The 25,750-nt window shown below is 41.1% G+C and overlaps 1 protein-coding gene across 1 annotated transcript in view; it reads right to left on the bottom strand.

Moving 5' to 3' along the window:
- PHEX (phosphate regulating endopeptidase homolog X-linked) overlaps positions 1-25,750 on the bottom strand; it is a 199,239-nt gene that overhangs the window by 26,849 nt on the left and 146,640 nt on the right. The window contains exon 15 of the mRNA XM_032389616.1: positions 22,009-22,067. Within this exon, the coding sequence (XP_032245507.1) occupies positions 22,009-22,067 (59 nt within the window). The remainder of the gene's footprint in view (positions 1-22,008; positions 22,068-25,750) is intronic.

Raw genomic sequence — 25,750 nt, 5'->3', positions numbered from 1 at the left:
GCAAATTTGCTCTAAGGTGATTGATACACTGGGGAAAAAATTGGGGCATAACTCCAATTTCATGTTTGCTTATGTTTAATTTCGTCCTCAAGAAATGCTAAGTCAAAGCAAAAAATGCACCAAATGAACTGAGCCACACAGGAATACACAAAACTCACACATCCCAACATGGACCAGTTGGCTACCTCAGTTTGCCACACGCATTAGAAGCTACAGACACCCACACCTGGTGTTAAAATTTTCCTTGCAACTTCAGATCACCCTCCTTCAACCACGACACAGTAACTCACAAGCTGCAAGTCCTCCAACACCCACTTCAACAAACCTCAGGCCTTTCCAGGGGAAAATGCCGTATTTACTGTATTTATGTATTTACTCATTTAACATGTGTAAGACTGTGCTATCATTTTTTTCAAAGATTTTATTTATTTTTAGACAGAGAGCGAGCAAGCGATGGTGTGAGCAGGGGGAGGGGCAGAGGGAGAGGAAGAGGGAGCGAAGCAGACTCCCCGCTGAGTGCAGAGCCTGATGCGGGGCTTGATCTCACGATCTCACGACCCTGAGATCATGACCTGAGCCGAAATCAAGAGTCGGATGCTTAACCAACTGAGCCACCTAGGCACCCCTGTGCTATCATTTTTATTAGGCTCCTGGCTTTTGTTTTCATGTGTCACTGATAATCTTTTTGATTGTTGTGTCCCTAACCCCATTTATCCCATAAGCCTGTGGCTTTTACTGCACAATTCTGCATAACACAGTGATGTTTAGGAACATGTATGTCGCGTTATAGCAGAACTAACTATATATGTACATGTGGGCATCTACGTGTATATGAACGCATATATATTCCTGCCAGTGGTCCTCAAATTTTATCAGGCATCAGAATGACCTAGAGGGCTTATTGGAACAGATTGCCGGCCCCACCCTAAGTTTCTGAGTTAGTATGTACGGAGAGGAGGCTAAGAATATGTGCCTTTAACAAGTTCCCTTGTGATGCTGAAGCTGCTGGTCTAAGAGCCACACTTCAAAAGCCGCTGCCCAGGGGCACCTGGGTGGCTCAGATGGTTAAGCGTCTGCCTGGGGCTCAGGTCATGATCTCCAGATCCTGGGATCGAGCCCCATGTCGGGCTCCCTGCTCAGTGGGGAGTCTGCTTCTCCCTCTTCCTCTGCCTCTCCCCACTGCTCCTGCTCTATCTCTCTGTCTCAAATGAACAAATAAAAAATTCTTTAATTTTTTTTTAAAGATTTTATTTATTTATTTGACAGAGAGAGAGAGAGACACACAGTGAGAGAGGGAACACAAGCAGGGGCAGAGGGAGAGGGAGAAGCAGGCTTCCCGCGGAGCAGGGAGCCCGATGTGGGCTCGATCCCAGGACCCTGGGATCATGATCTGAGCTGTAGGCAGACGCTTAACGACTGAGCCACCCAGGCGCCCCTAAAAAATTCTTTAAAAAAAAAAAAAAGAGCCGCTGCCCAGACACTCATTCATGTGTACTGTGGAGTCATGGCTAAATATGTTCATTGCTGCATCGCTATAATTGAGAAAAGTGTGCCGCAAACCAGATGTACAGAAGGAGAGAAATGACTTAATTATGGCATAACCATACTATGGACTGCTCTGCAGCAAATGAAAAGAAAGAGGTAGGTCTTAATATTCTAGCATGAAAAAATCTCCCAAGACACGTTGTTGGAATAAAGCAAGGCACAGATACAGATAAACACCATTTCTATTTTTTAAATAAGTAGCATATCGGTGTAGTACATGAACGCAAATGCACAGAAAAGGTCTGTAAAATATGTATCAAAGGGATCAGAGTGGCTGCTTCTTGGAGCTAACGGGAACTAGGAGGTGATGACTGATTAAAGGGATTTTGGACATAGACGTAATGTTGTAAATTTTAACTAGTCAAAGGTAATCAACTCGTGTAATGAAAATTAACTCTTAGAAATAAATGTGTATCGGGGCACCTGCATGGCTCAGTTGGTTAAGCGTCTGCCTTCGGCTTAGGTCATGATCTCAGAGTCCTGGGATCAAGCCCTGTGTCCAGCTCTCTGCTTAGCGGGGAGTCTGCTTCTCCCTCTCCCTCTGTGCATGTTCTCTCTCTCTCTACCCCTCTCTCTCACTAATAAATAAATAAAATCTTTAAAAAAATAAAAATAAAAAAAGAAATAAATGTGTATATATTATAGGAAATTCTTCTAAAGGTTATACAAAAACTGTTTACAGTTCACTAAGCTTACATAATAGCATTTTGCTCTCACATTTGTCAATACCAGCAAATTTCATTCCCATTTCAAGCAAAAATACAAGTTGTGGATATGTAACTCAAAAGACTAAAGTTCTGACAAAAGAGGGTGCTTGGGTGGCTCAGTCCATTAAGCGTCTGCCTTCAGCTCAGGTCATGATCCCAGGGTCCTGGGATCGAGTCTCACATCGGGCTCCCTGCTCAGCAGGAAGCCTGCTTCCCCCTTCTCCTCCCCACTTGTGCTCTCTCTCGCTATCTCTGTCTCTCTCTCTCAAATAAATAAAAAAAATCTAAAAAAAAATTAAAATTCTAACAAAAGAAAATATTCTTATCTATATGTTGTAATAACCTCATTGTTTGTTAGTACAAATTTCTCTTTTTCAGATCTGCACCCTGGAAAACCACTAAGGCCTGTTTTCGGCTTTCTACTGGAGTCAAACTTTCCTTTTTTGCTGGAGTTTCCCCACAACTCCCGCATCAGAGAATAACTGACTAACCTCGAGGGATTTTGTTTAGGACAGAACCGACCATATTCAGTGGGCGACTAACTCAGGCAGGTTCAACTATTTGACCCTTGAAGTCACAAAGTTGTATCTTAACTGTTGCAACCGCTTTCCAAGAAAACTTAAATGCCTCGATATGTTTGGGTTCCAGTATCCATTTTGTTACCGGAAAATTGCACTAGTTAGGTTCTTTAGACAAATGAAGAGAAAAAAACAAAATTAGCCCATTATCCCATAGCTCAGACCCACGAAAACAAAAATATATACTTAGGGACAGCAAATTCATACTGTATGAAGAGACATGAACAACATTAATAATTTCCCTTTCTCCCCACTCCTCTCTCCCAATGCTGGAACTTTCTTTCCACTACTATCTGCATAGCTTGCTTCAGATATTTACTCAAATGTCAACTTCTCCTTCAAGCCTTCCCTAGTGCTTTTTAAAGGAAAGAGGCATTATCCTACCCCGTTTCTTGCTTTATATCCCACCATAATACCATCATCTATGACACTCTACACTGTATTTACTCTGTATAAATTATTGTCTGTCTTTCCCCCAACTAGAAAGCAAGCTCCATAACAAAAGGGATTTTTATTTTCACTATGCTTCTGCTGCATTATCTGGCATGCGATAATCACTCAATAAATATCTGTTGAGTGAATGGAATCTGCACCTTGTGAAACTTGAAAGTATAATCAGGGTTAAGCATTACCTATGATTATGAGTATACGGCGTTAGCCGAAGTCGAAAACATTACATGTTACTATTGGTATCACCAACGTGCTACTTCCTGAGGTTTCCATACTCAATACCAGAACAGAGATATGTTCCATTATTCAAGTTATTTTTCCTTTTGTTCTAGATTAAAGACTTTGTTGATTCCATTCTCTTGCATTTATGGCAGAACTAGTATAGTTTTGAGGTTGGCACTTTTTTCACCAATAGATTCTCAACCAGAATGCAGATTTTAACAAGATGAAAAGCCCTGCCCAGCTCCCTGCAAGTTCCATCACCCTTGTGTACTCAGGCGTCCCTACTGCCAAGGAATAAAGTAGGATATGTTCCCCTTCTATGGATGTGACATGTGGAAAGAGAAATCAGATAAAATGCTGGTTTAGATCAGAGTCCTTTGGTCCTAACAATACTGGATGAATATATTCTCTTTTCCCTACATTCTTTGCATGCTTTCACGTAACTGCCACATTAAGTTTCATACCCATAAAAGCATATGACTCAGGAAAATTATCATATAGCAAATATTTTGAAAGCATGACTTTACAAAGTTTTATGTTATGTGGAAGTTTGGGGGATTTTTTTTTTTTTATATTGACACTTACAAATGGTAATTCTTTAAGACAACTGTGGTCAGACTCAACCATCTTTTCCTGTTGTTTCCATGTTTGGTCAGATTTAACAAAATGGGAGGCCTCCAACTTTCACTTGCCAAGCTTTAAAACCCAGACTGTCTGCTTCTTCCCTTTCTCTATAGCAAACTTTTATAAATATACTAATACAATGGAGGACAACTCAGACTCAACTAAAATTTGGGAGCAGTTCATTCTTAAATTCAATCTATCTTTTGATTTCTTTAAAGAAACTAGCATTAGTGAATTTGTTCAGTTAGGATCCCTCCAGTAGCCTCTGGGGCAGAAGAGGCACATCCAGGGCCAAATGATAAAGTTCAGTTCAAAAGAAGGTGATGGGGATGGGGGGGCCAGGATTCTAAAGGAGAATCCAATGGGCCAGAGAATGTGCAGGCCAAAGTACATGCTGACCTCTTTAATTCAATCCATTTCCATACTTGCTATAGCTGCTTTCTCCAGAGATGTACTCGGATTTTCCACTGACTGTGTATCTGTGTCTGTTTTCTTTTCACTATTCAATACAATGTATTAGTTTTGTCAAATAATAGGATGTTTAGCCTTTTGCATGGATTTACTGATGTATTAACATGGCTTTATTCTAGTGCATGTTATGACAGTTATTTTCAAAAGTCTTAAGTGTATGCTTATATTACTGAGCTAATCCTTGTATCAATCTACATTTCAGGACTTACTGCTGATATATCGTCTTAGCATTATTATACTTCTTGGTGAGATTCACTTGTAGTTACTTCTGCTGACTTGATTATTTTATTTGTCCTATGCAATAACAGCTCCTAGTTCTACAGCTCACTAAATGAACATATTTTAGGACCCTATTTTTGGAGATGTTAATATATTTAAATACCATTGTAAAAACTACCAGGAAGAGTTGGGTTTGGTTACGATGATGCCATTTCTACACATAATCATTGGCCACTGACATTTACTAAGCACCTACTAAGCACCTACTAAGCACCAACCCACACAGGGAAGCTGTGAACATACAAATGTCCTCAAAGAACCTACTATCTAGTGAAGGAAAAGGGATGTAACAAAAAATTCTGTATTGTCATATCTAAAAAGGTGAACTGATACCAAAGCTCTTTAAAGTGTATTTTTTTCATTGAAGCATGTTTTAAATTAAGTAAAGATGCTTAGAGGTGTTTTGGGAGAGAGGGGTAGCTATACACATGTCTATACTAATGAGTAAAAGATATGACCAGTGAAATCAGTTGAGGTTTGAGGTAGGAGTGGTTTAAGAGAATGGCACTCAGTATGTGGTCATGGTCCAGCAGCATCAACATCACCTGGACACTTGTTAGAGACACAGATTATTGGGCCCTACCCCAGACCTGCTGAGTCAGGAACTCTGGGAGTGGGGTCCAGAGTTTTCAGCAGGTCCCCCAGGTTATTCTGGTACGTGCTAGTTGAGACCTACTGGTTTAGGTCAGGATAAAGATTTTCAATCCCAACTGTACATCAGAATCCCTTGGGAAGCTTTTAAAAAGTAGACCCATGTCAAAGCCTCTGCCCAGACCTACTGAGCCATAATCTCTGGGATGAAGCCTTGAACATGAGTATGTTTTAAAAGCACCTCAGGTGACTCCAATATGCCAAGAAATTCAGAAGTCTTGGTTTAGGAAAAATAAGGCACTTCTTATATTTAACTCATGTATATAAATCAGCCCTCTAGTCTCATTCTCCTCTCTTCACCACTCCTCAATACTGTGCTTGTAACATATAATTAGATATTTTTCTTATAATTTTGCAGACTATACTTTCAAAACTGAAATTTTACATGGCTAACAAATTATCATTGTACAAAGGACAAAAATAGTTTTAATTGCAACTGCTTTGGAAAATCCAGAATGAATGCTCATTCTAAGAGGGAATGAGTGTTACATCTTATTCAGGCTTAGTTCTCATAATCAGATAAGCCGGATACCATTCTTCTAGAATCTAGGGGACCATCAGTTGAGACATGGAAATTGCTGCAATTACAAAGCACTTCTGGTTATATTTTCTGCTGTAAAGCGATTTCATTGTCATCACTGCTAAGATTAATAATGGCTTTTTTTTTCAATTTGGCATCTTGCAGTAGTTTGGTGAATGCCAACCTTCCCCTTTCCAGAAAGTATCAAGTACTAACAGCTGTGACTCATGTCAAGGGATTCAGCAAGATGCCTTAGCCATCTGCTGGCTTCCTACAGGTAACCTCCTGCCACTGTATCTATCATCCTAGAACTGACAAGCAGAAAGCAGCTTCTAAAATCTGTCCTCCATCTTGAAACTTCCTCTTCTGGCTCTTCTGTACTTTTTCTGCCATAATTACCTTTAGGCTGCAACAAAGAGAACCTCCTCTCTTTTACCAGTGTGACCAACCATCCCTGTTTGCCCAAATCTGAGGAAGCTCCTGGGATACAGCATTTTCAGTGTTAAAATCAGGACAGTCCCAGGCAACCAAGACAAGTTAGTCCTCCTTTTACCCAACCAAGTTGACCTATTTTGCATTTGCTGCATTTTTATACCTCAGAGGTTCTCAAACTTCAGCATCTAGCAGACATTTGATGGTTAAAATCTTCTTAAAATATAAATTGCTGGGCCCACACCCAGATGCTCATTTATCACAAGTGATGCTGATGCAGATGATCCAGGGACAATACTTTGAGAACCACTGCTACAGTTCAATATCTGGCAAAGAAAACAAAAATTTCCCCCCACTATAAAGCTCTGTATCTCCTATTCTATTATTCCAACAGGTCATTTAATATACACAATTGCTGTCCTAGGTATTCAAAACTGACACTAAACGCAGTGATGTTTATAGCCCAGGCCTGGGAATATAAAAGATGTTCAGCAAATGCTTGTCTGGGTCCCTGATCCATATCTGGGTTTGAGATAATGGTCTTAAGAATGAAAATATGACTAACATTTTCCCTTATGTCAATTCGACAAAAAAAAAAAAAGTCTCTTTCATCTCCTCCAACAGCAACTTTATAAGGCATATCTCAGTAAAAGAAAACCATCTCCTCTATTGTTAATGGAAATATAAACTGGTACTACTTTTCTCAAGAGAAGTTGGGTAAGATGTATTTTAAAACCCCTAAAATGGACATACCATTTGACTCAGCAATTCCTCCACATCTAGGAATTTACCCTAAAGAAATAGACTCAGATTTGCATAAAAACATATCATAAAACTTACCACAGAGGTTTTTTTTAAAAACAAAAAAACGAACAGCCTAAGTATCTATTGGTAGGAAATTAACTAAAGAAATCAAGGTGTTTTTATTTGGTGGAATACTATGCATGATAACTTAGGATTACATGTAATAAATGGAGACAATATTCATGTTACAATGTTCAGTGTGGGGGAAGCAGCATTATTGGATGAGTCCATATTTAGTTTCAAATTTTTTAAAGATTTATTTATTTATTTCACAGAGAGCACGAGCGGGAGCGGCAGAAGGAGAGAGAACCTCACACAGAGTCTGTGCCAAGAACGGAGCCCAATGCGGGGCTTGATCTCATGACCCTGAGATCACGACCTGAGTCAAAACCAGGAGTTGGACACTTCACCGACTGCTCCACCCAGGTGCCCCTAGTTTCAGTTTTAAATGTGTAGATAAACATAAGTTTGAGAGGTATTCAACAAAATCTTTAAATGATGACACAAACTTTAAAATTTTTTAGCTTAAAAACATGAGAGAGAGAAAGACAAGACAGGAACAGAGAAAATCTTCAGAAACAACCACAAAACAAGTAATAAAATGGCAGTAAATACATATCACCAATAATCATTTTGAATATAAATGGACTAAATGCTCCAACCAAAAGGCATAGGGTGTCAGAATGAATAAAAAAATACAAGACCCATCTCATCTATATACTGCCTCCAAGAGACTCATTTTAGGCCTAAAGACACCTGCAGATTGAAAGTGAGGGGATGTGGAAACATCTATCATGCAAATGGATATCAAAAGAAAGCCAGAGGAGCCATACTTGTATTGGACAAAACAGACTTTAAAACAAAGACTGTAACAAGAGACAAAGAAGAATGTTATATAATAATAAAGGGGACAACCCAACAAGAAGATACAACTATTGTAAATATGCACCCAACACAGGAGCACCTAAATACATAAAACAGTCAATAACAAACATAAAGGGACTCATCAATAATAATACAATAATAGTAGGGGACTTTAACACCCCACTTATATCAACAGATCATCTAAACAGAAACTCACAAGAAAACAATGGCTTTGAATGACGCACTGGAACAGATGGACTTTACAGATATTTTCAGAACATTCCACCCTAAAACAGCAGAATACACATTCTTTTCAAGTGCACACAGAACATTCTCCAGAATAGATCACATATTAGCCCACGAAACCAGCCTCAACAAATTCAAGAAGATCCAAGTCATACCATGCATCTTCTCTGACCACAACACTATGAAACTAGAAATCAACCACAAGAAAAAAATCTAGAAAAACCACAAATACATGGAGGTTAAACAACATGCTACTAAAGGATGAATGGGTCAACCAGGAAATAAAAGAAGAAATAAAAAAACACATGGAAACAAATGAACATGAGAACACAACAGTCCAAAACCTTGGGGATGCAGCAAAAGCGGTCCTAAAAGGCAAGATACAGCAATACTGGCCTACCTCAAGGATCAAGGAAAATCTTAAATAAACAACCTAACCTTCCACCTAAAGGAGATAGAAAAAGAAGAACAAACAAAGCCTAAAACCAGCAGAAGGAAGGAAATAATAAAGATGAGAACAGAAACAAATGATATAGAAACTAAAAAAATAATAAAACAGATCAATGAAACCAGGAGCTTGTTCTTTGAAAAAAGTCAATAAAGTTGATAAATCTCTAGCCAGACTTATCAAGAAAAAAAGAGAAAGGACTCAAATAAATAAAATCACAAATGAGAGAGGAGAAACTACACCAGAGATATAAACCAACACCAGAGATATACAAACAATCATTAGAGAATATTATGAAAATCTATATGCCAACAAATTGGACAACCTAGAAGAAATGCATAAATTCTTAGAAACATATAAACTACCAAAACTGAAACAGGAAGAAATAGAAAATCTGAACAAATAACCAGCAAAGAAACTGAATGAGTAAAAAAACAAAACAAAACTCCCAACAAACTAAAGTCCAGGACCAGATGGCTTCACAGGCAAAGTCTACCAAACATTTAAAGAAGAATTAACTATTCTTCTCAAACTGTTCCAAAAAATAGAAAAGGAATGAAAACTTCCAAATTCATTCTACGAGGCCAGCATTATCCTGATACCAAAACCAGATAAAGACACCACTAAAAAAGAGAACTACAGGCCAAAATCCCTGATGAACACAGATATAAAAATCCTCAATACTAGCAAACTGAATTCAACAATAAACTTAAAAAATCATTCACCATGATCAAGTGGGACTTATTTCTGGGCTGTAAGGGTGTTTCAATATTTGCAAATCAATCAACATGATATATCACATCAATAAGAGAAAGGATAAGCATATGATCATTTCAATAGACGCAGAAAAAGCATTTGACAAAGTTTAACATCCATTCATGATAAAAATCCTCAACAAAAGTAGATTTAGAAAGAACATGCCTCAACATAATAAAGGCCATATATGAAAAACCCACAGCCAACATCATCCTCAATGGTAAGAAACTGAGAGCTTTTTGGGGGCACCTGGGTGGCTCAGTTAGTTAATCGGACTGCCTTCGGCTCAGGTCATGATCCTGGAGTCCCAGGATCGAGTCCCGCATCGGGCTCCCTGCTCAGCAGGGAGTCTGCTTCTCCCTCTGACCCTCCCCCCTCTCATGCTCTCTATCTCATTCTCTCTCAAATAAATAAATAAAATCTTTAAAAAAAAAAAAAAAAAAAAAAGAAACTGAGAGCTTTTTGCTGAAGATCAGCAACAAGACAAGGATGTCTACTCTTACCACTTCTTTTGACATAGTACTGGAAGTCCTAGCTACAGCAATCAAACAAAAAGAAATAAATGGCATCAAAATTGGTAAGGAGAGGTAAAACTTAAACTGTGTGTTGATGACATGGTACTCTACATAGAAAACCCAAAAAACTTCACCAAAAAACTACTAGAACTGATAAATGAATTTAGTAAAGTCACAGAATACAAAATCAATGTACAGAAATCTGTTGCATTTCAACATGCCAATAATGAAACAGCAGAAAGAGAAATTAAGAAAGCAGTCCCATTTACAACTGCACCCAAAATAATAAGATACCTACGAATAAACCTAACCAAAGAGGTGAAAGACCTGTACAACGAAAACTATAAAACAATGATGAAAGAAATTGAAGAGGACACAAAGGAATGGAAAGACATTCCATGGGAGCTCATGGAACGGAAGAACAAATATCGTTAAAAATGTCTATACTACCCAAAGCAATCTACACATTTAAAGCAATCCCTAACAAAATACCACCAGCATTTTTCCTATAGAGCTAGAACAAACAATCCTAAAGTTTGTATGAAACCATAAAAGACCCTAAGTAGCCACAGCAATCTTGAAAAAGAAAAGCAAAACTGGAGACATCACACACAATTCCAGACCTCAAGTTATATTACAAAGCTGTAGCCATCAAAACAGTAAATTGGCACAGAAATAGAAATGTAGATCAATGGAACCGAACAGAAAAACCAGAAATAAATCCACAACTATATGGCAATTAACCTTCAACAAAGCAGGAAAGAATATCCAATGGGAAAAGGACAGTCTGTTCAACAAATGGTGTTGGGAAAACTAGACAGCAACATGCAGAAGAATAAAACTGAACCACTTTCTTATGTCACACACAAAAATAAATTCAAGGGGCGCCTGGGTGGCTCAGTTGGTTAAGCGTCTGCCTTCGGCTCGGGTCATGATCCCAGGGTCCTGGGATCGAGCCCCACATCGGGCTTCCTGCTCGGCAGGGGGCCTGCTTCTCCCCCTGCTCATATTCTCTCTCTCTCTCTCTCTCTATCTCTGTGTCTCAAATGAATAAAAAAAAAAAATAAAATAAAAAATAAATTCAAAATGGATGAAAGACCTAAAGGTGAGACCTATAACCATAAAAATCTTAGAAGAGAACACAGGCAGTAACCTCTTTGACATCAGCTGTAGCAACTTCTTTCTAGATATGTTTCCTGAGGCAAGGGATATAAAAGCAAAAATACACCACAGGGACATCAAAATAAAAAGCTTCTGCACAGAAAAGGAAACAATCAACAAAACTAAAAGACAACCTATAGAATAGGAGAAGATATTTGCAAATGACGTATCTGATAAAGGGTTAGTATCCAAAATCTATAAAGGACTTACACAACTCAACAGCCAAAAAGCAAATCATTCAATTAAAAAACGGGCAGAAGACATGAGGAGACATTTCTCCAAAGAAGATATCTAGATGGCCAATAGACACATGAAAAAACACTCAACATCACTGACCATCAGGGAAATTCAAAACTACAATGAGGTATCACACCACACCCATCAGAATGGCTAAAATCAAAAGCACAAGAAACAACAGGTGTTGGCGAGGACGTGGAGAAAAAGGAACCCTCGTGCACTTGGTGGGAATGCAAACTGGTGCAGCCCCTGTGGAAGACAGTATGGAGGGTATTCAAAAAGTTAAAAATACAACTACCTATGACGCAGCAACTGCACTACTGGGTATTTATCCAAAGGATACAAAGATACTGATTTGAAGGGGTGCATGCACCCAATGTTTATAGCAGCATTATCTACAATAGCCAAACTATGGGAACAGCCCAAATGTCCATCGACTGATGAAAGGATAAAGAAGAGGTGGTGTGTGTGTGTGTGTATAGTGGAATATTACTCAGCTGTAATCTTGCCACTTGCAATGACATGGTCAGGCCTCAGAGCCAGGGATTGGGGGTGGGGGGAGGTTGAAAACGGACTGCATTAGGAACCCCAGAGTCCCTGACTAGACCAGGGCAAGAACATCTGAAAATAACTGTAGCAGGTGTCCCACAACCTTGCTGAGTGCATCACCTGGCAATTCTGCAACCTATTCTAGGTTTATAACAACTTCAGCCCAATTAACAAAACTTCTTAAATCTCAGAGTAAATTTTATGAAGTAAAACCTTTTTGGAGAGTACATCTAAATATTCTTTTCAAGGTAGCTTATGGCATCTCTCAAATAACACCTGTTCCACTCTGCCCAAACCCGAGGAAACACGGAGACTATGGGCACAGCTAACGGGCCTGCAGAGAGCAGCCGTCTTCGAGGCACCAGTAATAAACTGCTGGTCCAGGCCACAGCCCGTTGGGACGTGACGTCAGCAGGACCTGGGAACCATCTGACCTTCTGACCCTCGGCTCCTAGGTGTCCCCACATCTTGTAGCGTCTTAGTCCCATACCAGATGGAAACAATCTTCCCACCACACGGGTGAGCGTATGACATAATGATGATAGACACTCTAACATATATTATGCTCTTAACCTTTTCAGAGTGCATTCACATGTCTCATTTCATGTAATTCTCTTTTTTCTTGTGCAGTAACGAAGAGCATAGGGTGAAGGTTAAGAACATGCAATCAGAGAAGCTGGGCTATACTCCCAACTCTGCCATTTACTAGCCATGCGGTCTCTGGGAAGTGACTGAGCCTATCTGAGCCTCAGTTTCCTCTTCTGTAAAATGGGCCCAGCAGGCCGAGATCACAGAACTACTGCGCAGATGAGTGATAACATAGGTTAAAGTAGCTGTCACAAGGCTGGGCCTGTGACCAGCTCTCGGTGAAGAGGAGCTGCAGAGAACAATGAGACTCTCCATCTTATGGGTGTCCTTTCCAGCATCGCCGGACAAGTTAGAAAACTGGCACCTGTATTCCCACCACATGCTTACTTGAGAGCCAACTTTTGGGATTTAACTTAGCCACTCCCTACTCCAATCACTGTCACTGCCTAAACGTAGACCCTCTCCATCCTTCTCTTGAACCGTCTGCCAAAATCCTAACTGGTCTAAGTGACCTCACTCTTCTCCCTCTCCAAGGGATGCCACCAGCTTTAAGACGAGGGAAGCAAAACTTAAATTTCTTGCCTCCCAAAGAAAATTCGCCTAGCTTCCCTGGCCTGTTTCTCAGCATGGCTTACCAGGCCCTTGCCCACCTCTTCCACATGTCATGTCCCTCACATGCAGCCTGTGCCCATCTCACCATCCTAGGGATCTTCTTTGCCAGGCTCTGCTGTCACCTCTGCGCCAGCACCCCTCCTTCCTGCAGGGTCCAACCTCCCTTATTGGCCTAGAAAATGTCTTTTTCCTTTCAATAGCTACTCAAACATCATTGTCACTTTGAAGCCGATCTTGACTGCCCCAGATCAGTTATCCCTCCTCTGTGGCTTCCACAATGCATTGCACAGCTTCTGCTGCACACTCACTGTGTCTTATAAATGACTGGTCACCTTTCTGTCTCTCCCAACTCCTCAAAAGCAAGGACACTTAATAGCTAAGATTTATTGAATACCTACTAAAAACCAGTCTCTCTTTCGCTTACCGTATATACTCCATCTTCAAGACAACTCTACAGGACCGTCACTACTATTATCTCTACTTTACAGATCATTATACTGAGGCTTAAAGATGTTAAGGCACTTGCTCAAGGTCGCAAGTTATTGGTGGCCAAGCCAGGATTCAACATCAAAGCCCACACTCTTAACTGCCACAGTATATTACAATATACAACCTAGCAGCAAACTCAGTATCTAGCAAGTTGTAATGTCTCTGTTGGTTCTCTCTTGCTGTGTAACGAAGTATTCTGAAACATAGTACCTCCAAACAATAAGCAGTTATTATCTCACAGTTTCTCAGACTCAAGAATTCAGAAACTTCTTATATGGGTGATCTGTCTCAGGGTCTCTCAAGAAGTTGCTGTCAAGATGGCAGCTTTGGCTGCCGTTGTCTGAAGGCTTGGCTGGACTGGAGAATCTGCTTCCAAGACGCATGTGCGCACGTGTTACTGGTTATGGGCAGGACGCCTCCAGTCCTTCGCCTGTGGACCTCTCCGCCAGCTTCTTGAGTGCCCTCATGACATCCTTGCTGGCTTCCCCCCAGAGTGACCCATCCAAGAGAGCAAGGCAGAGGTCACAACGTCTTTTATGACCCAGCCTCGGAAGTCATACTCCATCATTTCCATGGTATCCCATTAGTTACAAGGGTCAGCTTTATTCAGTGTCGGAGGGCACTACACGCCGGCGTGAACACCAAGAAGAATCATTGGGAGATCCGTAAATACTAAGTAAGCAGGAAAAAATCCTAAGAATTGCTGTGAGTGTCAGAATCTCTTCTAGATAATGATAAATTTGGATTAGTTGACCACTTAAGTTTCCTTTTACTTCCAAAACCATGGACGACTATTCCCAAATTGTCCCCAAATAGAGTGTCAAACGCATTCAAGGCTTTACTTTCATTAAATTCCGCTAGAGGTCACAGGTGAGTATTTGCTAACTTGGCTTCTACTTTATGGTTTTAGGCAGAGTCAACAAAGTATGAGAAATTCTCTCAGTTTGAAATATAATCATTTCCTTAACAGCAAAACAAATCTATGTTTGATTTCAGGATTAATACTATAGCTTGAGGCCAGCATAAGCCCAGCCTCTGGTCAAAGGCTTATCTTCTTTAGCAGAATATCTGTGATTAAACCCGGGTAACCAAATCCCTTGGGTATTACAACAACGCTAATAGTATCCCTGGTTTTAGCCCTCAGTCCTTGCTTGTTTTCAAGCCAAGATTTTATTTGCTTGCAGTAATTCTTTAATATGATTTAAGACATAGGATGATAAAAACCAACATCGAAATGAAGCATTTTACAGATACACATTGAGAATGAATACACGAAATGAATTTTATTTTGAAGACTAGCCCATGTTAGTAGAAATGAAAGCCAAACGTGAGCTATTCATTCTACCACCCTCCCGCCCCTGGTACCACCACCTGATTAGATCCAAAGTAATTTGTAAGCTGGGTCAGAATACTCTTCAAGTCTCCCTGGGTTTCCATCCCAGGGGTTGGCCAACTACCGCCCACGTAGTCTTACTAAAAACACAGCCGTGACCATTTGTTTATGAACTCTCTACGGCTGCAGTGCCAAAGGTGAGAACTGACAGCAGAGAATGGATGGCTTGCAAAGGCAAAAACATTTACTATTTGGCCCTTTACAGAAAAAGTTTGCCAATCCCTGGTCTCTGCCTCTGGAGGCCTGGCCTGATGTAAGTTGTTACAAGCCCAAAAAAGTGTATGTGTGTTATGTGCTGTTATAAAAATTTTGATGGTGGGGGGATGAGAGTGTTACTGTCTTATACATATATATACATACACTGTATTATACACATATAGTAATGGCACAAATTTTAATAGTGGAACAAGATGAGATTTCATACATGTATCACCTGTACAACCACCTGCCAAATCGGGAAAATGTTTCCTGGGCCCCCTCACAGTCAATACCCCCCACAAAGGTAGCCATCGTTTTCAATTCCATCACTTAGATTCATTTGCCTCCTCCTGAACTTTGCGTGGCTGGAACCATGCAGCGTCTCACTGAGCATTCAGTCACAGACTGCAGCTCGGAGCAGTTTGTTCTTCGCTGCTGTGTAATATTCAATTATATGAATATACCACAATTTATTTACCGATTCTATTCGTGGACATTAGGTTCTTTCCAGGTTTTTGTTGTTATGAACAAAGCTCCTATGAACATTCGACGTTCATGTGTTTTGGTGGGCCTCAGGACTGACTTGTTTTATGAAGAGTGGAATTTCTGGGTAACAGGAGATACCAACAGGAAGACCAGTTGGGCAGGTATCACAAAGCTAGGAAAGCACAAGCTCAGGCAACAATAACCCCAGCTCCTTGTTGTCCTCTTTAACCACCTTATCGGTTCAAATATAATTAAATTCTGCAACAGCTCCTCTGTATAACTCCTCATATAGCAGACTGAATCATCATTATGGTACACTGCACTCTGTCTGAAGACACTGCTACTCAGCTTGACGAGGGTAGAAAAATAACAAGTATGACCACACTGCAAAATTCTAACACTGAAATATGGCCACAAGTCATAGGGTTTCAGACAAAGGCATCAATTTGCAAACAAAGAAAAAACAAAACAAACCAAAAAGCTATATAGGCTTTTGTCTTTTCTACTCAAGTCTCTACTGCGAGCAGAAGTGGACTTAAGTGGCATAAATCAGAAAATGATAATGGGAACCGAATGAAATCCTCATAAATCACGTTACTAAGTATAGTTACATCTTAGATGTGAAACCCAATTAAACAGATGGCCACACGCTGTCAGAATCAGCCCCTAATCAATAAAGATGTTCATTTCAGAAAATCACCTCAATTTTTCACTTCTTCAGTGAAGGAAAAAGAAGGCAGTTGGGGGTTTGGGCTGGGGTGGGGGGGAGTCCCAGCAAACCCGGTGGGGAAATGTCTAAAAAGGAACTCCACCTCTCTTAATTTGTGGTCCAGAAAATCAGAAAAGATAGAGAGAGAGAAAGTCACCCAAAGGATTCCTTGTCATCTTGCCTGGGAATGTAATTTACAATGAGAGCAAGCACTGGTCATTAGGAAAATAGAAACAGCTTGAATCTCTTAATTAAAACACTGCTTCAAATTGTTCATTTCAAACCCCCCTGTTCATGAGCTTTCGAGAAACCACTGGGTTACCCTGAAAGGGCTGTTTCTTCAGCAAACCTGTGCTAGGATCAGCTCTACCCAGACAAGAAAAAGGCTGAGCAGGAGTGAATCCCAGAGGCAGATTATTATTAGGCACACTTAAATCCCCAAAGCAGCCGTAAGCATTCACTGACATTGGAAAGTGAGCGTGGGAAGACTCTGTGAACAATCTATCTCAATGCCACTACACTGGGGAAAATCAAGTCTACCAGTGCCAAGAGGTGATAAAAATGAGAGTTGGTGAAAACACTTCTGTACTTTAGAACACTCTCTTTGCCACCCATTTGGTGTTCTCTGGTAAAGTTGAGTATTTGCACGCCCTATAGGCCAGTAATTTCACTCCTAGTATACACCCTAAACATTCATCTCAGGGGACATGAACAAGAATATTCACAGCGACACTGTGACACTGTTCATAATACCAAAACCCTGGGGTAGGAGAACACATAGGTCTGTCAACAGATAACGTACAGGTAAGTAATTTGAGGTACAGTCATACAATGGAATATTGTACAGCAGGGAAAACAAAAACCCCACTGTCACATGCTACATGGATGAATCTTAATGACATGTAGATTAAAAAAACAAAGTTGCTTTAGACTGCATGCAGTATGATACCATCTTATTATGCTATAAAAATAAATGGCTTAAAATTTATTTTAAAAAAAGAAAATGATAGACATGAGTATCAGAAAAGTGGTTACCTCTGTGGTGAGCAAGACAAATGGGAGGGGGAGAAGCATGGACAGATGCAATGATATCGGGAATGTTCTAGTTCTTGGTTGGGTGAAAATTTTGCAGTTCTTGGTCGGGAATGTTCTAGTTCTTGGTTGGGTGAATATATATTCATATATTCATATGAATATAATTTGTATATACATACATGTTACGTATGTTCTTTGGCATGTGCCAACTATTACATAATAAAACATCTTTTAAAATGGATAATCTAGGGGCGCCTAGGTGGTTCAGTCGTTAAGCATGTGCATTCAGCTCAGGTCATGGTCCCAGGGTTCTGGGATCAAGCCCCGCATCGGGCTCCCTGTTCAGTGAGGAGCCTGCTTCTCCCTCTCCCACTCCCCCTGCTTGTGTTCCCTCTCTCGCTGTGTCTCTCTCTGTCAGATAAATAAAATATAATAAATAAATAAATAAATAAATAAATAAAAATGGATAATCTAGTCCAAATCCGGGCAGTTTCTGGACCCAGTCCAACCCTTCTATGCTGCACCCAGTCTGACTCCTGCTGGTTTCTGGACCCCGTCTGGAAGAAGAAATGTTCTACGAGTCAAGTCTGAAAGCTCCCAACAGAAAAGCTGGACAGCTGGGATCCAGGCTAAGAGAGGGACTTACCCCCCTGCACAGAGAGAACGCAGTAGCTCAAGGAGCTCAGCAGGCATCTGCTTCAATTAACAAAAAGCAAGTTGAGGAGCACTGTGACGCAAGATCCTAGCAGCAAACCCATGAGAGCTCCTCATGGCCAGAGCCAAACACTTTGAGCAATGACATAGAAAATGATAGTACTGGATTAGAACCCACAGAATAAAATACCCATGGGTGAATGGGCAACCCCTTCCTTACAAGAGAATTCACAGCAATACAAATGGAAGGAAAGAAATGGAAATTAACAGTGAGCAAACAGTACAGGGACACTTGCTGCATGCAAATTTTACTAATGGATGCTAAAATCAGTGAGGGAAAGATTGGAGAAAAACAGGATACATGCAGTCTCAGCGATATAGTTCCCAAGATATTTACCACCTAATCAGGCAGGGGGAATAGCAACTTTATGGTGGAGCAACCCAGCAGAATCCACCTTCTCCAAGTGATCAAGGGTAACGTCACATCACCAGCAAGAAGACACACTGATAGCATAAACCTGATGATATGATGCACTAAGGAGGACACAACATCACTCCTGTGACATTCATGTCCCAAATGCATTAGCTTCAGTCCAATCGTGTGGAAACCCGAGACAAACACAAATTGAGGGAAACTAACTGGCCAGTACTCTTCAAAGGTGTCAAAGTCGTGAAAGACAAAGAAAGACTAAAGAACTATTACACTCTGTAGGAGACTAAGAAGAAATAATGACTAAATGTAATGGGGGATCTTGATAGGATTCTGAAGCAGAAAAAGAACATGAGTGGCAGAACTAGTGACATTTCAGTAAGGCCTTGAGTTTAATTAACGGTGTTATACCAATGTTCATTTTCATTGTTCGGTGCACTACAATTACATGCTAACAGTGGGGTGGCTGGCAACAGTGTTGTAGTTTTGTAACTTTTTAGTACATTTTAAAGTAGTTCAAAATAAAAACCTGGGTGGTTCAGTCAGTTAAGCATCTGCCTTTGGCTCAGGTCATGATCTCCGGGTCCTCAGATCGAGCCCCGAATTTGGCTCCCTGCTCAGCAGGGAATCTGCTTTTCCCTCTCCCTCTGCCCCCACCCCCTGCTTGTGCTCTCTCTCTAATAAATAAGTAAAATCTTTTTAAAAAATAAAATAAAAAGTGGGGATTTTTAGAGAAAAGGATAATCCAAAGAATTTTCTATTGCCCAATAGGTTATCCCAACTAATATTATAATTCACATATAATTCTTATTATAAATAGTAGTTATAATTAAAATCTCAAATATCTTGGGGCACCTGGGTGGCTCAGTCAGTTAAGTGTCCGACTCTTGATTTCAGCTCAGGTCATGATCTCAGGGTTGTGAGATCGAGCCCCGCGTCGGGCTCCACGCTGGACATGGAGCCTGCTTAAGATTCTCTCTCTCCCTCTCTCTCTACCCCTCCCTCCCCCACTCATTCTCTCTCTCTCCAAAATAAATAAATAAATAAATAAAATAAAATAAAATCTCAACTATCTTAAGTTCCTATGTAACATATGCATCTTAGTTCTCAATTTGGAGCTATATGAAAACATCATGATACACATGTTACATACATACACTGTCAATTACATCTCAATAACACTGGGAGGAAAAAAAGAAAGCAATGGTATTTTCACGATAATAATGAGTATTTCTATAGTAAGGAGTGACATTCAACATATTCAACATATTTAACAACTGATTTGGTTATACAAATTAATGTAGAAATCAAAAATTACCACCATCCGCTTGTTTTCCTTCTATTCATTATGCTCTCAGACCAGTCCTTCAGAGACTGCCATTCCCAAAAGTGGCCACACGAGGGCGACTTTAATGAGCTGTGCCTGCTGGGAGTTGGCAGCCATAGCTCCAGAGCTGTGTCCTCTCTGGCCAGGGAGTCCTGCTAGGATGAGGGCCAGCAGGGAGGATCAACAGAGGGCAGGCAAGGCACCTCACTGAGAAGGTGGCATTCAAGCAAAGATTTGAAGGAAACGGGAGCATGAACTATGCAGATCACTTGGGGAATTTTCCAAGGCAGAGAGCCTCTAGTATAAATGCTAGGACAGAAGAGTCTCATGTTCTAGGAACAGGAAGGAGGCCAGTGTGGCTGGAACAGAGGTGACATAAGACAGCAGTAAGAGGCCTGAGGGCCATTATAAGTAATTTGGCTTTTATTCTAAATGAGAAGGGAAGCTGATAACTGGTTCTGAGCAAAGGAGGGACCTGAGAGGATTGTAAAACATGTTTAAATGGCTGCAATATGAGATTTAGAACAGACTGAAGGGGGATACGGACAGAAGCAGGGAGACCAGCGAGGAGGCTATGAAGGGTATCTAGTGAGGAGGAGATGGGCCTATGGCCAAGGGTGGCAAGTCTTTGTAAGTTCCATTCCCCACATTCAACAAAGTGCATGCTTAAAAGCATGAGATTAGATGTTATCACCACACAAGGGAGTGAAGATGGAAGACAAGGAGGGATGAGAAACCAACCAAGGGATGAGAAACCAGACAAGGCCTGAGCAGGAGCGGCCCACCCTCCCCACAACAGGTCACTGCCAACCTGAACTCAAAAGTCTGTTGTTCTCATGAATGTCTTCATACTTTCACTCAAGAGGATATACCTCTAGGCAATATATAGAAGTGTTTTTGCACGCTCTTCAACTTTTTATATGGTATCATACTCGATGTATTTTCCCTAGTGGTCTTTTTCCCCACACAACCAATATTTGTAAACTGTACCCACGTTAATACACATTGCTCCAGGTCATTCATTATTCAGTGCTATCTGGAATTCTTTTGGGTGAACATGCCACACTTGAGCCGTGTTCCTGCAGAGGGACACAGAGGTTATTCCCCTTTTTCTGCTATTATAAACACTGGTATGAGCATTCTCACATGGGCCTCCTCAGGTGAGGTCTCAGGTGAGACCTCTAGGCAGTGGTTCTCAAGCTATGTCAGAGTCACCCAGAAGCCTTAATAAAACAGATTTCTGAGCTCCATGTCCAGGGTTTGTGAACTATAGATCTAAGGTGGGGCCCAAGAATTGGCATTTCTAACAAATTCCCCCATGATGCCATTGCCATTGGTCCCAAGACCACACTGAGAAAACACAGCACTGAGGCCCATGCCAGGAGTGCACATGATGGTCAGAGATATGCAGGGACACCTTCCGCTTCTCCAGGCTTCACCCAACTGCTCTGCAAAGTGGGTGAACCAATTTACCTTTCCACCAGCGTAGGTACGTGTGTCCCTGCTGCCAACACTTGGTGCTGTCACGTTTTTTTATTTAATCTGATCTTTAATCATTTTTTAAACTTATCATGGCATTTATAATTTTATCTACTCAACACATGTAAATAAAAGCAACTTAAGACTTTACATCCTAAGGCTAATCAGAACATTGCCAAGCTTTTGTTTATAGATAGTCCCCTCAGGTTCTGTCATCGGCCCAGCCGCCCGCTTGTTTTTCCCATCAATCCTAGAAAGAGACAAATGGTTTGGACAAAATCATTAAGATCATGATGAAAGAAAAGTGGAAGCTTGCTCCTTTTCATGGCCAACTGCACTGTAGTTTTATTTATTGTCATTTGTTTGTTTGTTTGTTTACTCAATAAGGTGAAGGGAGAGAGGAAAATCGGGCATATGGGGAGAGAAACGGAAACTGCCCTCACCAACATACCTGATCACTTTTGGAGGGCAATAAAGAAATCATAGTGAGGGAAGGGTTCCTTCCATTTTGTACCAGGTTAACAAGGAGACAAGAAGCTGGGTACTCACGGATCTGGTTGGTGGATGCACTGTAGAAGGCATTGACGGTCGTTGGATTCGTGAACCACCTGTAGAAAGAGAAGCAAATACCACCAGGCAATCATCATTATCCAGGCGGGAGGGCAGCAAGAACGAACACAATGTGGCATGATTTATTAGCAAATAACCAGGGAACAATGGGGAAGCAGGGTACATAGGCAAATTATCACCTCAGTTTAGGGTTATTGCTCCATTCAATGAACAATCTCATCCTAAACTGAACAGAGTTCAATGAGAATATATTAACATGCCTGGCTATTCACTGTTACTAACTTTATGGAAAAAGTCAGCACCGGTGCTTCTGAAATAGGTTTAAGGAGAAATTCTAGAATCTAAAGGGCTCTCCCTAGAGATGGAAACAGCAACAAGCTGATGTTCGGCAGGCCCTGTTCAACGGGTCCATGGGACAGCTAAGTTTGTATGATGCATCACCTCTGAACTGTCCATTAGAGGTTTTAGATTGATGACAGTGCAGAGGCCCACGTAAAGAGACATGATTAAAGTGTGACTATGCTACCCCCAGAGGGTCTGCCTGCTCCAGTCGCGAGTTCACGGATTTATTTTTTTTAAGATTTTATTTATTTCTTTGAGAGAGAGAAAGCGAGAGAGATCAGAGGGAGAGGGAGAAGCAGACTCGCCGCTGACTGAGAGGTGAGCCTGATGCGGGGCTCCATCCCAGGACCCCAGGATCATGACCTAAGCCGAAGGCAGACGCTTAACTGACTGAGCCACCCAGGTGCCCCGGAGTTCACAGATTTAAGCACCAAAAGATCTAATGGCTCATCCTGCCCCTCTCACTAAGTAGCTGGGTTGTGTTGGAATAGCTGCCCACCTTCCTGGGCTATGGTTTTAGCTATAAAATTAAGGTACTGCATTAAGAGATCATGGGAGTATCTTCCAGCTATAAAGAGTCTACATTCCATTTGAAATGCATAGATTACTTAGATCAGGGCTTGGCAAATTCTTTTCTGTCAAGAGTCAGATGGTAAACATTTAGGCATTTTGCAGGCAAAGAGGCAAGAATCAAAGATGTTATGTAGGTTCTTCTGGAGTAAGAGCAAAGCTTCCACAAAATGTTACTGATGAAATTAAAAATGTACTAACTGAGTACAACTTTTTTTTAAGACAGCCCGTTAATGAGAAGAATGGAATTCTTTTGAGGCAGAATAACATTTTTGCTTAATTGGGATTCAAGGTTAGTGCTTATCTCAAATCGACTGCAAATATTTCTTTCTCAAAATCACTCTGCGCTCACCGGCCCTACAAAAATAGGCATCAGGCAAGATTTAGCCCACAGTGCTGCAGTGCTGACCCCTAATTTAGATACCTGTGAGTTTCCACCCTTTATGATGAAAACCAAGTTGTCTTAAGCTAAATTGTTTAAAATAAACTCGTATAAATCCCTTTTCGGAACAATCATTTTAATAGTTTACACCTAATAGAAGAATTATGACAAGCTAATAATTTATGTCAGACTAATATGAAATTAGTAGGAAATCCAAGTGTTGACTCTAGTTGATCCGCACATACCTTCTCCCTCTAAAGAAGTCTATGAATAGGTCCTTCTGTTACTATCATTAGTAGTCATAGCAGTGGCAGCGAACATTCACCGAGCACTCATGATGCCCTAAGCACGCCCTATTCCTCGGGTTTTCTTCCCCACAGCAAATATAGGAATTACTAGCCTATCTCACAGACAAGGACAGTGAGACTTAACAAGCATTATATACGGGCCCAAGGTCTGGTCAGACTTCAAACCAGTTCTTTTTTTTTTTCCCAAACCAGTTCTCTTAAGCATTACATCATGCTGGAGACATTCCTAGAAATCAAGAAAACGAGTGCCTCTTCTAGTCAAAACTGAAACCTATACTCCTTTCCATAAAATGTGTATTCTTTTCCTTCGGATTTAGGAATAGTATTTCAGTAAGCCCTAATGTTTAGCAAACAAACCTGCTGACTGGTCTACTTTCTTGAGGAAACAAGTGGAAGCAAAAGCCCCTTTATTGTCATAATGTCACTCCCTGGAGTAGGTAGAATTAGGGTGCCCCAAAAGATGTTCATGTCCTAATCCCTGGATCCTGTGAATAGGTTACATTATATCCCCAAAAGGACTCTGCAAATGAAATTAAGGTTAAAGCTTAAAACAAGGAGATTATCCTGGATATCCAGGTGGGCCCAATCTCATCACTAGTCCTTAAAAGCAGAGACCCTTCTGTGGCTGGAACCCCAGAGATGCAGTGGAGGAAATCAGATTCCAAGAGTCAAAAGGATCTGACATGCTGTTGCTGGCTGAGAGGTAGGGACCACGGTGCAAGGACCAGAGAGAAGCCTCGAGAAGGGAATGGTGGCTCCCAACTGACAGCCAGCAAGGAAGTAGGGATGGCAGTTCTAAAACTACCAGGTAGTGGAGCTGCCAACACCTCAATGAGCCTGGAACAGGACTCTTCCCAGGGCCTCCAGCTATGAGCCCAGCCAGCTGACACCTTGACTCCAGCCTTATGAAACCTGGACGTGAAGAACCAGCTAAGCCATCCTGTACTTCTGACCTCCAGAACTGTGAGATAATACATTTGTGTTTTGAGTTGCTAACGCTGTGGTAATTTGTTACAGCAGCAACAGAAAATTAACACATTACCCAAAGAACCCAGCATTTCTATGCCTGAAGTTTGAGTCAAGAGGGGAGAATCCAGGTGCCTCTCAACTTGGCTTCTAAATGATATTGGGCTGAAGCATACTATGTACCAAAGATGATGTGTATTCTTAGAGCTCATCCCTTCTCTTCCCCTCCCTCCCAACTCCCCCCTCCCTTTAGCAAAGAATGAACTTGCAAAACATGAGGATAAGGGTCCCTGCAGGAAAAATGTTTCTAACTCCTGATGGACAAAGGTGGACAAAACAAAGAAATCAAACAATCGGATGGCGCCCGATCGGGCCTCTGAAGCTTCAGCAAGAGTACCTAAAACATCTTATTTCAAACACATGATCTCACCTATCCTGACTTCCCAGCGCTCTTGCTGTCTCTAAGGTATGTTTGGAGCCTTGATTATACCCAGAATGGATATTAAGTTGCTGCCCCAGTAGATCCTACCACTTGTGGGTGCTATTATTTCTTCTTATTGGTCAGTGCCCATGCCACACCAGCCATTAAATATTTTGTCTATCTCCCTCATTATATCCAAGTTTATTGTATATTTAGTTTTGCTATTCTCTAACATAAGGCTACCTACCCTGGTTTTAATACGTGTTTGCAATTTTTTTCACACTCCTCCCGTTAAGAAGTGGAGTCTAAATTCCTCTTCTCTGGATTATGGGCTAGCCTTGGTGACTTGGTTCTACAACATAAAATGCAATGGAAATGACACCATGGGCCTTCCCAAGCTAGGCAATTAAAGGCAGTACAACCTCCCCCTGGTGTACAAACATGCTCCCTTCTGCCTCTCCTTCTCAGGAACTTGCTCTTTGACGCTTCTTGCTCAGTCAGCATGCTGTAAAGAAGCCCAGTACACAAAGCCATAGGAGACATTCCAGCCAACAGCCATCATCAGCCACTGGACATGAGAGAAGAAGCCTCCCCCACGACTCCAGCCCCAGCCACTCTCTAACTACAATTACATGAAAGACAGGAAGCAACAGCCACCCAGCTGAGCCCAGTGACTGCCAGAGCCGAGAGAGAGAGAGAGAGAGAGAGAGAGAGAGAGAGAGAGAGAGAGAG

Source organism: Phoca vitulina, unplaced genomic scaffold (genome assembly GCF_004348235.1).
Source record: "Phoca vitulina isolate PV1807 unplaced genomic scaffold, GSC_HSeal_1.0 scaffold55, whole genome shotgun sequence".
NCBI lineage: Eukaryota > Metazoa > Chordata > Mammalia > Carnivora > Phocidae > Phoca > Phoca vitulina.
The sequence above is the reverse complement of the archived record's forward strand: the minus strand, read 5'-3'. Positions and strand labels throughout refer to the sequence as shown.